At 36.9% G+C, this 16134-nt stretch overlaps 1 protein-coding gene across 1 annotated transcript in view; it reads left to right on the forward strand.

Annotated features, from left to right (window-relative positions):
• gpc5a (glypican 5a) overlaps window positions 1-16134 on the forward strand; it is a 142625-nt gene that overhangs the window by 63086 nt on the left and 63405 nt on the right. Inside the window, exon 7 of the mRNA XM_024296262.2 lies at window positions 2262-2382. Within this exon, the coding sequence (XP_024152030.1) occupies window positions 2262-2382 (121 nt within the window). The remainder of the gene's footprint in view (window positions 1-2261; window positions 2383-16134) is intronic.

Genomic DNA, 16134 nt, shown 5'->3' on the forward strand with positions numbered 1-16134 from the left:
CCAGTACCGTTTAATAGTTCAATTTCTGAAAGGTATCACATGCAAGCTTGATATATAGTTTTCATAAACCATCCATATAGCAGCAGCCAAGCACCACAGCAGACAGACGCGGTTTCCTGCACACATTGTGACTCATGTCCTCACATTCCAAATCCCGCTTTAACTCAAGGGTATGACTGCAAATGAGTTTTGCCATCACCTTTGTGTGAGTTCAGAATATTTATCATCTTTTTTGTGGAGCTCCCATATGAGTGGAAGAGATAATATATTAGATTTAATTCAGTGTGAGTTTTTTTAGTTTGTTTTTCCGACGCGTCGCCGGCACGAGCCTCAGAGGTGCCAAAGTTAGTTCCGTTTCTCTGTTTAAAGTGAGTTTTTCACAGCTGAGGAAGTGACAATTAAACAAAAAAGTTTTTTAATCAGGGGATTACTATACTGTGTGAAGAATTTCCACAGATTCAATAATCATGGGCTGTAGACGTAGAGCGGTTGACCTTTGATTGGAAAGGCGCAGTAAAATCTGCCTGTCCGTGTTGAAGTGTCCTTGGGCAAGACAATGAACCCCACAATGCACCTGTGTGCTCATCAGTGTGTGAATGTGTGTGTGAGCATGGGACTATAAAGAAGTAGAAAAGCACTACTGAAGTATACACACAGTTTATGTTTAAATTTAGAACTCTCACAAAAGAAAACATTCAAGAATGAAATTCCCACTCCGATTATTTTTTAATCTCTTTTAAGTTGTTCTTATTTTATTTTATTTTTTTCACTTATGATTATGCCGTTTTTAGCCAAAAATCAATAAATCTGTGTCATAGTTTCTGCAGAGCAGCAGTAGTTCATCATCTGAATTGTGGGTGAGACTGTTGAGTGCAGGAAGTCCCCATCTGTGTACATGCTCTCCTACTATATGTTTGTAGCCACTCACAACCTCAATCTGACATTATCGGTGCAACACAACTAGCAAGCAAATTGCAGCTATCTAGTCATACATACAGTTTGAGCCAGATTCAAGCTTAGACAAGTAAAATGAAGTCGTTCATGGATGTATCTGTGCATGCATCCTTTTTCTGCTCCTGTTTTACAATAATTTGAGGAAAAAAAAAATCAGAAATGGAATTTTAATCTTAACCTTAATCTTGTGTGCGTAGACCTGTTTTAGTTTTTGATTGCATAAAAGAATCATGTAAAATTATTGTACTCCATATATGATTATTTATTCTATAATATGCCTTTATCAGGAACCTTGATTTCAACAAAATTCAAATTTTAACATTTTTTTTAATAAAATGCTTATGTCTTTCCTTGACTTTAAGTAACACAATAGCCTTTGTTTTAACTGTTTGATTTTTTAGGTTATTTTTTTTCTGTTTTTATTGAAATCTAAAGGCATACTTATTTTTAAAGGCCCAGAGACCCACAGAAAAAAATATAAAACCAACATTTTCGTGGATAAGAAAACCTAACAAGATGACCAAAAAATAACAACAATAATAATAATAATAAAATAGATTATTAATATTATTGTATTTTAAAGCTGATTCAAGATACGGTCGAAGCTGACCCATTTGCATTGTGGGTGATAACAGAAAGCTAACACAAGAGAAAGGTAATTTTTCTTACAATTTGTCTCCATCATTAGAAAAATGTCACAACAACATGTTGAAAATACCAAAAACACAATTTTCTTCGGAATAGGTCTTTACAAGTTGTATTAATAACGTTTTATTTAACCATTTAAATGGAAGAAGCTACTTGTGTATGGAAAATTTTCAAAGTACATAGCAATGTATATCAACAAAATAATTGACTTTTTGAGGTTTAAAAAGCGGCGAGTATAATTGCATATTTGTAGTTTAATTCAAAAAGTTCTCCATTAATCATAAGAGAAACTGCATACTTTGAGCTCTGCATGTAAGGATACATGAATCCATAGATTCCATTCTGAGGACAAAGCATTTTGTTTAGTTCTGAGACTCACATTCCTTTAAATTAAAGAAAAAAAAATACTAGCTCAAGCTTGAAAATGTTTGAACTTTTGCTTTAGTCACTTCTGCCCAATCATTACTCTCTATCCAATGTCTTGGTGTTAATTAGGAAGCATTAGATTAGACATGTCACTGTAGAGGGCTGTAGATGTCAGAGATGATTTTCTGTTGTCAAAGTGATCAGAAGCATTATGCCTCCTAGTGCATATTTTAATAAAGCAAAAAAGATAAAAACATAATCCATAATCCATTTCCTGTTGTTTTTCTTGCCAGCTACACGGTTCGGGTGGTCGGAAGTGGAGTCAGAGCTCAAAGTACTAATCCTGAAGTGAAGGTGAAGGGAATCGATCCTGTGATAAACCAGATCATCGACAAACTCAGACACATCAACCAGGTGATGTTTGCTAATCCTTTCAATATTTTACTGAGTAATGGTTTTATGGTTTATTGCATCAGTCATTTCTTAAAATGTACTTTCTATCTTCTTCTGCTGGTCACACAGTCACTTCTGCCTCAAGCCATCTTACACATATACTGATTTTATTTTATTTTTTTGTTTTCAAGTGATATTTTCACCCTAAAATAGCAGAATAATTTTACCTGTATTTCTCAAGAGGACGAAAACGATATATTTTTCCTTTGAAAAAGCTTCACATTTGAGAAAAATGCTTTTAAATACAGAATCATTTCTAGACATGGGGAAAAAAATCAATCATTACACATTTAAAAACCCATTGAGTCTGCTTTGTGTGTTTTTATATTTACAAAATTCTTCTGTGCTCTATTTCAAAATCAATGCAGCTTTCAATGTCCCGCTCTGCTTTTTTCTGTGCATTTGTGCTGCCATGGCTCCTCTCACGGCTGCTTATCTCTCAGGATGATGAGATTAGAGCAGTTTAGCACTTTCTTTTCTGTAGCTTTGGTAACAGCTGCCTTGGCTACCTCTGGGTTTGTGCACCGCAGCGGCAGCAGCTTCCCGTGTCTTCACGTGCTACTTTGTTCTCGCAAATGACAGGCTGAAGGCCAGGGCATCTCTGCTGACCTCACGTTGGCATCCCCTCCTTCACTAATTCTCACCATCTGTTGGATGTCAGAGCTCATAAATCTATATCATAACCATCTGAGACCCTCGGATCTATCTTGTTGACATTCGTTGTGCATAATAGTTTTTGACGTGTTCCCTTTTTTTTCTGGTTTCATTTTAAACGTGCTATGACTGTGGATGTGTAATTTTGTTTCTTTCTTTTTTTTATTTACAGGGAAAAAAAAGATTGTTTTATAATCTTTAATACTCTGAAATAGTTTATCTGCTCCATGTGATTTACTGTAAGTACTATGAAACAGATCATGATTATCAGCTCAGTGCAGATTATGTAATCACCCACAATCTGCTGAGAGCAAGTGCATCAGCAACTCAAAACCCAGACTGGAGTTTTCGTTTTACTTTATTTTTTTCCAAAACAAATATTGTACCTGTTTTTGACAGCAAATTATATTCGAGTAAGGATTTTTACTTTTAATAATAATATCAAAAAAGCTTTTGACCTTGCAAATTTTTAACGATTATTGCCCCAGATGATTTAATCCCAACATCCATCAGAAGCATAAATCGAGCTACAGGTGCTAAAATCATTCTCAGAAATTCAAAACTGAAATACGTAAACATTTCTCATTTTTACAGGAGGAAACATTTACTTTGAATCATTTGCCCTGTAGGGTTTAGTAACTGTGTTTATATCTGTGTGTCTTTCTTTGTGTAGTATCTTTATCTCTTGCTCTACCAGGTTAATAAGCCTGGATACAAACAAGAGTATTTGTACTCAAACTATCTTAAACAGTAGCTTACAATAGTTTGAAAATACAACAAAAACACTACATGCTCTCAAAGACCCACTCCAATGAAAATAAGGTTTTTACTGTTTTTAACATGCTCTTGTGGTATTTTCTCTTGATGGAGGACATCAATAATAATAATAATAGTGTATTTAAGTGCAATAAAAAAAACAACACGATTAAACATGGTTAAAAAAAAGCTAGATTCAGCCAAATGCTAGTTTTCATCTTTAGTCTCCTGACCATGATTCTAAAGAGCACAAAGACATATACAGTAAAATATGAAACACTCGTACAAACACTCAAATACACAAATAGATACAACATCACAACACAAAATTAAAACAACAAACATCAATGAAAATATTTAAGCTTAAAATTTCAATTCTGAATATTTCACTATTTAAATTGATGTGAAATTGTTTGAGATGAAAAAAGCTGTTGTCCATTCTGATGTCTCCACTTCTAGACAAACAGATCTATGTACATCTTTGTTTTCCTAGTTTGAGCTGATGTCTGACTCCACACTGTTTAGCTGGATAATTCCCATTTTGCTCGCCATTTTAGTTGCACTGATAATGTTAGTTTGGGTTTTGATGGGCTGTAAGATAGTAGGAGAGCATGTAAACTACCAAAACAATTTTTCCGCCTACAACTCAGAGGTGAATTTCTAGTGAACCTGTTGATCTGCAGGAACTATGTCCTTGAAAACGACACATATCTTTTGATTTTGGCTAAATGATCATAATTAAAATACCAGTGGGAATTCCTTTATGATCAAAAGATGATTGTAGTGAGACTTCAAAGCATTAGCGTGTTTCTCTTGCCTCTGTATTGCTTAAAAAGCTTCAAATTTAATCAGATATATAGTTAGTTTTACAGAGCTTCATATTTATGAATCATATAGTATATATGTGTGTGGATATATTTTATCTTTTATTATTTCTTCTGTCTTGCAATTCTTTATTTAGCAGTTCTTTTTTGCCATGAATGTAAGTCACCCCGTCACATTTCTCTAAAACATTTCTTTTTGTTTAAGCAAAAATGCAGCTTATTTCTACTCAAACAAAAAGAAATGTCTGAAGTTAATTAACAAAAATCCCTGGACGGACTCATTGGAATGTAAATCCTTTTAGTTGGTCTCTTGCTGCAGCTTCTGACAGAAAGAGACCTACTCCATGTTTGTTGGGACTGAAAATTAATCTACCATAAGAACATTTTACTCTTTTTTTAGGTGTTTTTGCTTTCTTAGCATGGAGCGACTTCACTCTGATCTGCGTTTGTGATCTTAGAATTTAGCTGTTTGGACTAAAATCTGTCAGAGGGAGCAAGAATGGGAGAAAATGTTAATTTTACATTTATTTGCATCCTTTCCCCCCCCAACACTGATTCATTTACTGACATTCTGAACTGGCACATACAGTATCGAGGAGATACCAGTAATTCTGAAAGCTGTTTCCATCTAGGCACTTAACAGCTGATTCCCAGAAATGCAATCTCTTTCTCAGACATGCATTTCTCAACTTAATTGTTTGCTCTATTTTCTTTCCATTTGGTGAGGACTCTCTTGCTCTTCAAAACAAAAAGAAGCAAGCAGCCCTTTATGAAGGCATGTGGGCTGCAAAGGGCAGCCTCATACCAATAGTATAGCAAAAACAGCTATTTTTTTTACTTCTCACATACATTTATCACAAAATAAGACAAGTTCACAACCATTTTATTTATTGATATACAATCAACTATTGATAATCATAGTCAGAAGTTAAAAATTAAGTGGATAGCCCCCAAAGGAAATGTTTTCATCAAACAAAAAGCAAATTTGTTGGTGTGGTTATCATGAGTTCCTTTTATCTTATATGTCTTTTTTTTCATTTTCTCTAAGTGGTGTTGTACTAGTATCTATTGAACTGGCATTCTTCTTCTGCTCTGGGTAACCATTACATTTATGCTCTAAAGTTTAAAACCCTTTTTAGATGACTCCAGTTTGTATGGCTTCTTTGCGTTTTCACTTTTTACTTCTTTTGGGTTTTGTTTTAAGTTACTTTGTTTTCAACGATAGTGGAAGCTTCTACCCACCTCTATTCTAGGATTAACCTGCTCATTGCTTCATCTCGTGTTTTTATTCCTTCTTGTTAATCCACTACACTGTAAAAATTGAAACATTGCATCCATTACCAAATGTTCTCTAATTTGTCACATTTAAATCATTAGTTTTCATCAAATTAAAATATTGAGTTTATGGTTTACCCAACTCAAAAATGTAATTTGATAAAACTGATGTTTTTAAATGTAACAAATTACAGAACTTTTGTGAATTTATCCAATCTTTCACTTTTTACATTGTATGTATTTTTTGTTGCAGACTGAAAGCATAAATAACTCAATGAGGAGTTTGATTTAGGGATTGTTAACAGAATCCATTTAGGAATACATGTTGTACATGGGGGATGAAGTATGCAAAAGCTGAACCAAATAAGGACGAGAAAGGCAGAGGAGATTTTTGTAAATTTACAACAACAAGTGAACTGTACATTAAGTGAATCAGGAAGTCTAATTTAGTGAAGAGTAGAGGGTACAGTGATGCTGTAATTTGCCAACTGTTGATGCAAATGGAGAAAAGCAGCCTTACGCTGACTATGCAACACTTGACAGCAGCAAAACATTTACACAATTGATGTATATTAACTGATTCTGTCATGGAGAACAGCAGCTTTGTGTTCTTATGCAACACTTTAACCTATAATGCCTTTGTCACAGACACCCGTCCAGTGTTTGACTTGTACAGGACTGCAGGTTTTTGGGTTATCTGGGCCTGTGGAGTGTCGTAGACAGGAGTGGCTCCATCTTAAGAGGAGCTCAGGTGTGTCTAGTAGTTTCCTTGAAGCTTGAGCGGCCACCTTAACGGATGTCATGAAAATGGAACCTACCATTGTTGTGCGTGTGGTTAAGTGTATCGTGAAATATTAGTAAGTATATAGTAAGTTACACACATTTATGACGTGCCGCAATCTAGTCGTTGGAACAAATTCTGCACTCTCAGGGTCTGCTTGTGGAATGGCTTCAAGAGGCCAACACAATGTGTCTAATTTCCTCATTTCTAACAGTCAGGCTGCAAGCACAGAGCACACAGCGGGTACACAGGGAGAACACATTTCTCATTTGAACAGGACTAACGGGCACTTTGCACAGGTTTGGTGGAGGCTGAAAAATATGAAAAATCTGTAGGACGTCCCTGCGTCTCACCTACTTCACCTTACATATGTGTTTTATTAAGCCCAATCTGAATTCTTCTCTTCTCCCTTCCATAACATTTAGCTCTCCAAATGGAGAGTTATGAAAAAATTTGTGTGTCAGACTTTGTTACTTTTGCTCAATGACATCACCAATAGTCGCCGGTCAGCTAGCATTAGCACTGAGCTTCCAGCGCTCACATATACATAACAACAGCAGATATATTACTTTAAAAAGGTCATGCTATGACAAAAATTCATTACTTACATTGAAATGTAAATGTCTGTGCTTCAGAGTGCACCCACGTGAGGAAATTTGCTTTTCCTCCATGGCACTGCACGACGCAAAACCCCCTCGCGAGGGAGGGGTCTGTATCCCTCCCTTAGAGGGGAGAATATTAAAAAATATATTTCAGACACCACTTGCACTTTACAAGCCCCTTCAAATGGAGGGGAAAAGAGAAGGGGTCGGGAGAATGGAAGAATTTGGATTGGGCTTTGGTTTTTTTTTTTATCACTAAGACTACCCGCAGCATGCCCATAGATAAAAATGTGCATAAACACATTTACTCGTTCGCCCACCAAGTTGTCTACGATCCTGATATTTTGTGTGATATTTGCCAATCTCCTGTACTGGCAGTTGTGACAAAGGCATAATGTGTTTTCTCCACATCAGAATCAATCTGATTGCGTAAATGATTGAAGAGTTACGGTACATCAAAGAGTGTTATGTAGGTTTTGCCGGCAACATCTCCGCTGTCAAAGGGTTAAAGAAATTAAAGTGATCATCATAAAGCAAACTTATCGAAGTTCTTGTTTATAAGGTTTGATTTCCTCTACTTTTTTTTTTTTTACTTTTGGTTTAAAGCTTTGTTAAGTCTGCACCAAACATACACATATATTTTTGTCATCTCTTTCTTGGCTTAAAAAAGGGTTACCATGGCACTGTTTCACTTAAAAAAAAAAAGTGTTTGTGCAACAAAAAAAGAGCAATTCCCTGCATAATACTCTGTCTCTATAATAACCTCACACTTTTATGTTGTACAGATTTTGACACAGTTGCTGTGCTGTTAAACAACAACAACTTTTCCCAACATGGCAGGCGTGTCAAAAGTGACACATCACATCATAAATTATCAAGGCGGCTGTATAAAATAACAGAAGCCTCTTACCCGCATGACTCGTCTCAGAGCTCAGCATCACAGCTGAACCTCTCCTCACCCCCTTTGATAATCTCAGAAAAGGTGTTACATCAACCGTAGTGCGACATCCCAAAAAAATCCACCCCAAAATAAGAGCAAACTAAAAATAGTGCTCATTATTTGCAAATGAAACGCGCCTTGACATTTGATTAAATAAATGGAGGGAACACAGGAATCCTGTTTAGTGTTTTGCCATAACTGTACATCTTTAGATTTCACATATTGTTTTCTTCTCTTCTTTATTAAGAGAGTGAAGTCATTTTTGAAAGCAAAGAAGTTTTATAACGTCTGAGTATTCAGTATTAATCCTAATTTGTCGTAAATTTGGTAACATTTTCTATTTTTATGAAGCATCGACAAGTTTTTTAAGTGTTACTTTGTAAAAGTAGGACTTGTATGTTCCTCTTGGAGTGAAGATCTAGTGCCGATGTCTGCTCAAAGTCGGTGCATATTCCTCTAAAGAGCGATTTTGCCGTTAAATCCTCCTTGTGTTGAAATTGAACATTTACCCTTCTGCACGAGTGCTGTTTGCCTGGGCTTGCAGCTCTCACAGACGGAAAAAGAATAAATGCTGGAGGATGAATGGTGACCCCTGTCTGTTTAAGTCGTGGCTGTGACCTTCTAGATCAATGCTCAATGAGCTGTTCCATGCTGGAAGCCATTCCTGGCTATTTCTTGGATTTGATTTCAGCAAAAGCTAGTTGCAAACAAGTCCGAGAAAAAGCACACACACAAGACAAATTGCACTCCGACGCTGGGTCAAACGGATTCTCAGAGGAAGGGGTTTGTTGTGCGAGCTGTAAGCCTCGGATCAGTTAACAATTCGCTGACACTATATATATTTCATCTCTTAGTGTGTTTGCTTTATATTGCTACTCCAGATTAGATATAAATTGTATTAAAAAGCTTATAGAATTTGGTCTGATATGGTATATTGAGATTCCCAAACAAGATTTGGGAAAAGATTCCTTTAGCAAACATTTCTGAGTACATCTGCATGAGTGCTCAGGAAAATCAACACGGTGGAGCTAACCTTTTTATGAGATGTTGAGGCATGTCAGGAGTTTCAGAGATGAAGCAGCAATCACAACCCATCATCTTTTGATCTATTGTAAAAGCGTTTCCAATGGTTTTCTAATTATAATTATGCTGATTTTAGCCAAAATGAAGGAACGTGCCCTTTTCTAGGACGTAGTTTCTGCAGAGCAGCAGTAGTTCATTAAGTTTTCCTCTGAGTTGTGGGCGGGACCATTGGCACGGAGATACCCCGCCCCCTTCCCCCCTTTTCATGAGCTCATTTCAAACTGCATTTTTTTTTTATCTCTCACTGATTCACCATAATTTTATATACTCAGAAAAGCAAATTTGAGCTTAATTTTATATATATATGTCCTTCATGATGAGTAAAATGCCACAAGAATATGTTTTTTTATTGGAGTGGGTCAAAAAAAAAAGGAAAAGAGAAGCGTTTTTTTTTTTTTTTTTTTAAATAATAATGCACTCCGACTGAATCCTGCAGAAAAATGTTTTTACCTATATATATTTTCTAGTATTATTTTTAACTGAATATTTTTTTCTTGAAGTAAATTGTTGTGTATATTGTTGTCCTTTGTATTTTTTATCTTCCCAGGTCGTCATTGTAAGTAAGAACATCTTCTAAATAGCTCACATGGTTAAATAAAAAATATAAATAAAAACACAGTACAACAAGGTTAAGATATATTTAAAGAATCATTCCTGACCAAAATCTTTTAAATGCTTATCAGTAAACTTTCATGTTTTAAAGAAAATGTGTGTGCAGTCAAGTTAATGCAGTCAACCAGTGGAGGTTTTTCCATTTAATTTATAGCACTAAGCAATAAGACCAAAGAACATCAACCGGACTGGTTCAACTGCAGCATTTATCTCTAAAACAATCATTCTAAATCTGTCTTTGAATTACCCACAATGCTTTGCATTTACTGTCAGTCTCTCTTTTGACAAGATTTCTATATAATTTCTGAATTTGTGAAGTAAAAAGAAAAATCCTGCTTGTCAGTTATTTGTCTTTTTATGTCCAACCAACCAACAACAATCATGTAAATAAGGCTTTTTAAAACCAAAGCCAGTTCTTCTAATGAATCTACTAATGAACAACATTAAAAACCTTGATGTGAAGCAGGTATTCTCATATATTTATCAAGCGTTTATCTTTTTTATTTTTTTATTTCATTTTATGCCATCGCAGTGTTAAAACATGCACTCAACGTGTGTGGGTGTGCAAATCCTGTTTATTTATTTTTTTTATAAAAAATTATTGCTGGCAGTAAATAATTAATCCAATTAGTGAAGTATGCTTGATGCACGGTTTGCATTTTCTTTAATATTCATGCATTCAAATATGCCTGTAAACTCTGCTTTTAATTATGGAGCGTGAACTTATTGAAATGAACTGTCGTTTTTGGTTTTGATTTAAAAACTGCAGTCATTAGGGACACTGAAGAAAGCCAGCAGGCCTCAACACCTTTAAACTGTGGAGCCAGAACTTAGAGAACTGGCAGGATCTGTAATTAGCTATGATGGCACTTTTAATTTATTTGGTTTTACCTTAAAGTGAGGAAAATCTAAATAAAAGGAGGGGAAATGGTGCAGTTGTGTGTGTGTGTTCACAGTCTAGCTTGCATTGTGCCATCATATCGTCTCTGTGGGACCGGATTTGCAAACAATTCTGATTGGCATCTCACCAAGTGCTGAAGTGGAGCACAAGTGTCCTCCTCTGCGCCTGACTAGAATCCTCACTCTATCAACTCCAAGCTCATTCTTCCGCTGTTCAAAAGATGTTGATCCCACACGCTACGTGATGTTCTTTATGCTTTTTTCCACCACAGCCTGCCTGAAGAAGAGCTAATCACTGAAAACGTGGCAGCTCAAGGTGAAAGATGCGCTCCTCTAGATTAAAAATGTTGGAAATCTAAGTGTGTGGGGGAGTGTTGGGACCAGTTTTGGGTGGGGGGTGTTAATGACAGTTCATTTTATGACCAGCAAAAACATCAATTACATATACCAGTGCACACACTGATTCCATTGTACACACGGGTGAGCATGCCCACATCTTGCATATTTCACACCATATTAGTCTTGTAAGTCACTATAACATTGGTGCAACTCATTATAATGAAAGGTGCTGGGAAGTAAATGCACATGAATGCAACCTTGCCTTGTGCGAGGGAATTTACTGAATGAATGCTGATGTGTGGCTTGTAAGCAGAAGGGGGAGTTTTCTGTAAATCCTTCTCTTTTGAGGCTTTTTTTTTACATTTGTGTAGGGAGTTGTGCGTCCACGCAAGCGTTGATTTTATTTTCGGAATTTTCTTATCTACATCCCACAATTGCTGTTTACTGTTGCTATTCATTTGCCACTGACCTTGACTCTAAGCGCAAAAACGACTCCTAGTTTCCCCTGGACAAAATGGAAATGCGTCATTGCTATTCCTCAGCCAAGACTGCAGAAAAAAAGAAAAAAAACACAAAACAGTAATGTGGCTATTGACAAATTCATCATGCAATCTAAGTGAACAAACTTTGGATTTCATCATTTTGCTCATCAGCAGCTCCTTCCTATGAATTATTTGTGGACTCCTCTCTTCTTTGGCTGTCCTCCCCTCTTGATGTGGTAAAACCCATCAAGAATCCATAAGTAGGCCCTGTCCTGTGTCTCTCAATCAGAAATCAGGGGCAAGCAGCTCCTCGCCCAGTCTGCAGGCTGAATTATTTACCAGCCATTGATGTGGTGGTTGACCAGCAGTTTTGCTGGTGAATTATTCATAACCCCTCTCCTCTTACTCCAAAGCATTAACACTGAGAGTGTATTCAGATTTTATTTGTTGTGCTTCTGTATTTGCATACCACAATTGAACATTTGAATGTTATAAAAGTCCTGCATGGGAACAAAGGCAATGGTATTCATGAGCAATATTTAGGCCTTTGGGTGCATGGTGGCTTCTGTGTGTTTTTCTCTTTTTTTTATTTATGTATGCATTTTTTTTTTGCGTCGACACTACTAAAACATGACATGAATTGGGTTTGTTCTAGTAATAATTCCTGCTGGTAAAGAGCAACATGTCACAGAAAACTGTGAAAGTAAGTCTTCTGGGAGACAAATCCCGACACCTGCTGCACCAAAGCCCTCCTCCAAAATAAAGTCCCATGGTGCAATGCATTAAGACTGCAGCGTGCAGCATAATGATTTGTTTAACCTATGCTCATTGTGGCATTCATTACACCTGCAAGATAAGGCCAGCACAGTAAATAAAAACATTCAAAAGACAAATCTAGCTAAGCTGCACACCGTCAGATAACTTTATCAGGTGTGTGCACGTGTCTACACTCCAAAAAACAGCACCATAATCCTCTCTGTGTTCTTGGTTATAAATTATGGTACTGCCTTTTTCCCAGTTCAATAAAATATGATTTTCTTTTTCATTTAAAAAAAGAAGAAAGTGCTAAAAAATATATAATTTAGGTGTAAAATGGTTTTCGTCAACAATTTTTTTGTCACATTTACCATCAATAAATTACGGTGGCCCAGAAGGACAAATCGCACGAACACATCTCTCAACAGAAAAAAACGTATTAAAGATTACAACAACAATTAAAAAAGCAAAACATATTTTTCTATTGCTTCAGTTTTTCTGAAAATTACTTTTATTCTTAGAATTGTTTTTCTTCTTTACCGAAACTAAAGAAGTCGGACCAACGAACATTGCTGATTGGACAATGACGTCTGTCCATCATTTCAACTGAAGGTTATTCTGTATGAAGTCATACTGGAAATCCTTCATCCTAATTTTTAATCTTTATTAACATGCAGACATTCAACATGCATTTGAAAAACTCAAACGTCAAAAATCAAATGTCATCATCCAATCAATACCGTGCCATAATAGCTACCTTTTCAAGTTCTTATTTATTTTATTTTATTTATTTATTTTTTGGTTTCTGGAATTTTGTTTTCCTTTTTAATTGTTGATTTTTCAACATGCTTTTGCGTTGAGTGATTTGCACTTCAGGGCCACAGTATCAAAGTGTTTAAAAACAGATAATTATTTTTTTTAAGTCTTGTTTTTTAAATCTAAAGTTATAATGTTTTTTATCTAAAGTTATAATGTTTTTTATCTAAAGAAAAAAAGAGCACACTACCTTTTTGGATTGCATACTACATTTTATTTAGAAAATACTTATATGGTGTTTCCTCCATCTCTAACACCCACTTTATTCTTTTTCCATCCAGTCCTATAAAAATAGCATAAAAAACACAAATAAGTAAACTTTAGTCTGAAACACAAAAAGGGTTTATACAAATATACGCCTTGTGTGTCAGAGGCCTTCAGCTCTCATGTGTTAAAAAAAAATTATAATGCAATACGTCAGTTTTGCTGTTGTTTACATTTCTACAAAGTTTGTAAAAGTTTTTTTGCAAGCTATACTCAAAAGACTTTCTTCAAAACATTCCTAACTTTGCACATTTATAGTTGTGGGATCATTTTTTGTCCTTCTCCAATCCTTTTCTTGTGATTAAACAACTCTCAAACATCAAGTCTCATTCACAGAATATATTGCATTTCTGAAAATCCACTTGTGTTCTACATTTCCTGGAATAATTTGGTCTTCTCTTTTTTCTGATGACAGCAGAAGAAGCAGTAGCAGCAGGCAGGACTGTTTCCTTACTGACTGATTATGTTAGCGCTCAGGGGCGCACCCACGTCGTTTGCACCTGTACTGAATTGGCTCAGAAAGCTCTGGCTTCAGGCGAAACTGCAGCTGCATTCAACTGCTCAAAACATACAACCCAGAACCACCGCGACCTTCCAAAGCAGAGGCTGCTGCAGGGGATTCTGCAGGGCAAGAAATCTTCCACCTTTAAGAAGCCTTCAGTAGTGAAGACACTTTATCAGTCCAAGTCTCTCTTTTTTGTTATTTCTTCAGCTAGGACACTGAGTAACTCTTGGCCAGTATATCCACCAGTGTGTGCGGAGGAAGGATTGCTTCTTCAAAAAGGGAGTTTGTTGTCCCTCATGTTGCCAAGTTCTTGTTTGGTAGAGCAAGAACAAATAAAAGGTAGACTTTTTCCTGTATTTCTAACAGGGTTTATTCTTAAATTTGAGGATTTTTGGTATGAGGGGATTATCTGAAAATAAAAGGCAGCAGAGCAATTTGAGCGGCACGCCGTTAGTTCAAATATCTGAATTTTGGCGAGGTTGACAGGTCCTATCTACCAATCAGGTACTCAGCTTAGGGCATGTGATGTTTTCAGTGACTCAGTCAGAGTGTAGAATCCTAATCCAAAATGGCCGACCATACAAGATTTTTGTCATGAACTTCCATCCATTTTCTTAACCTGCTGGGGCCACAGGGTTGCTGGACTCTGCTCATCACCAGAAAAATGCTACAAGAACATGCTAAAAACACCAAAAACATGATGTTCATCAAAGTGGGTCTTCAGCGCACCATATAAATAAAGTGAGTGACTGCTAGTATCAAATACTGCTAACAGGGCCTATATCATGCAAAATAAATGTTTTTGAGCTTTTAATTCAATAATAATGTCAATTTAAACAACCCCAAAGCTGTATTTTCCTCTATTCACACATCTCTGAGCATTCCTCTGAGTACCAGCCCCTTCCAATCCACAAAGACGAGTGGGTCCTCATATTGTTACGTATGAAAGTGGGAGAGGAGGAAATAATGATATAATAATTGTTATTTATGGCCCGATGTTATCTTGGGCTTATTTTTAACTTGTATAATTTTGACAAAACATATTTTTATGTCTCGGGCAGCGATACTTAAATCGCAACCCACGAGATTTGAGTCGTGACCCACGAGACTTGAGTCGCGGCCCTCGAGACTTGAGCCGTGACCCTCAAGACTTAAGTAATGACCCACAAGACAAGAGTCGTGACTCACGAGACTAGTCGCAACACCATGAGACTTGAGTGGTGACCCACGAGACTTGACTGGTAACCAGCAAGACCTGAGTCGTGATTCATGAAATTTGAATCACGACCCACGAGATTTGAGTTGTGACCCACGAGACTTTAGTCATGATCCTCAAGACTTGAGTTGCGACCCACGAGACTTTAGTCATGATCCTCAAGATTTGAGTTGCGACCCACGAGACTTTAGTCATGATCCTCAAGACTTGAGTTGCGACCCACGAGACTTTAGTCATGATCCTCAAGACTTGAGTTGCGACCCACGAGACTTGAATGGCGACCCACAAGATTTGAATTGCGACACACAAGACTTTAGGTGTGACTCAAATCTTGTTGGTCACGACCCACGAGATTTGAGTCGCGACCCACGATAATTGAATCGTGACCCACGAAATTTGAGTAATGACCCACGAGACTTCAGTGGCGACCCACAAGACTTTAGTCATGGACCACGAGATTTGAGTCACGGCTCACGAGACGTGAGTCAGGTGAGCCACTGGAAGTGGGTCGGAGCTGTTTGCAACGTCTACTGTCTCTCCATATTTCACGAAAATGTATTCTTTAATGTGCCAAAGGTAATATATTACCATATTTATGGATATAGTTTATACTGAAAGTTTTGCATGATACAAACTTTTAAAGATCACAAGCTAGTAGATTCAAAGAAGCGGCTGGGTGGCTCAGTGGGCTAGGTGAAGGGCTGACACGCAGGAGCCCTGGGTTCGATTCCCAGGGTTGTCCACTGATCCCCACCCAGATTGGGTCCTTAGGCAAGACCCTTGACGCTGCTGCCTAACTTGGTCCTTGTGCCCCTCAAGTACAGGGTTGTGTCAGGAAGGGCATCCGGTGTAAAAACTCTGCCAAATCACTGATGCGAAACAGTGGGTGCCGTTACGCTGTGGCGACC

This window comes from Oryzias melastigma, linkage group LG3 (genome assembly GCF_002922805.2).
Source record: "Oryzias melastigma strain HK-1 linkage group LG3, ASM292280v2, whole genome shotgun sequence".
NCBI lineage: Eukaryota > Metazoa > Chordata > Actinopteri > Beloniformes > Adrianichthyidae > Oryzias > Oryzias melastigma.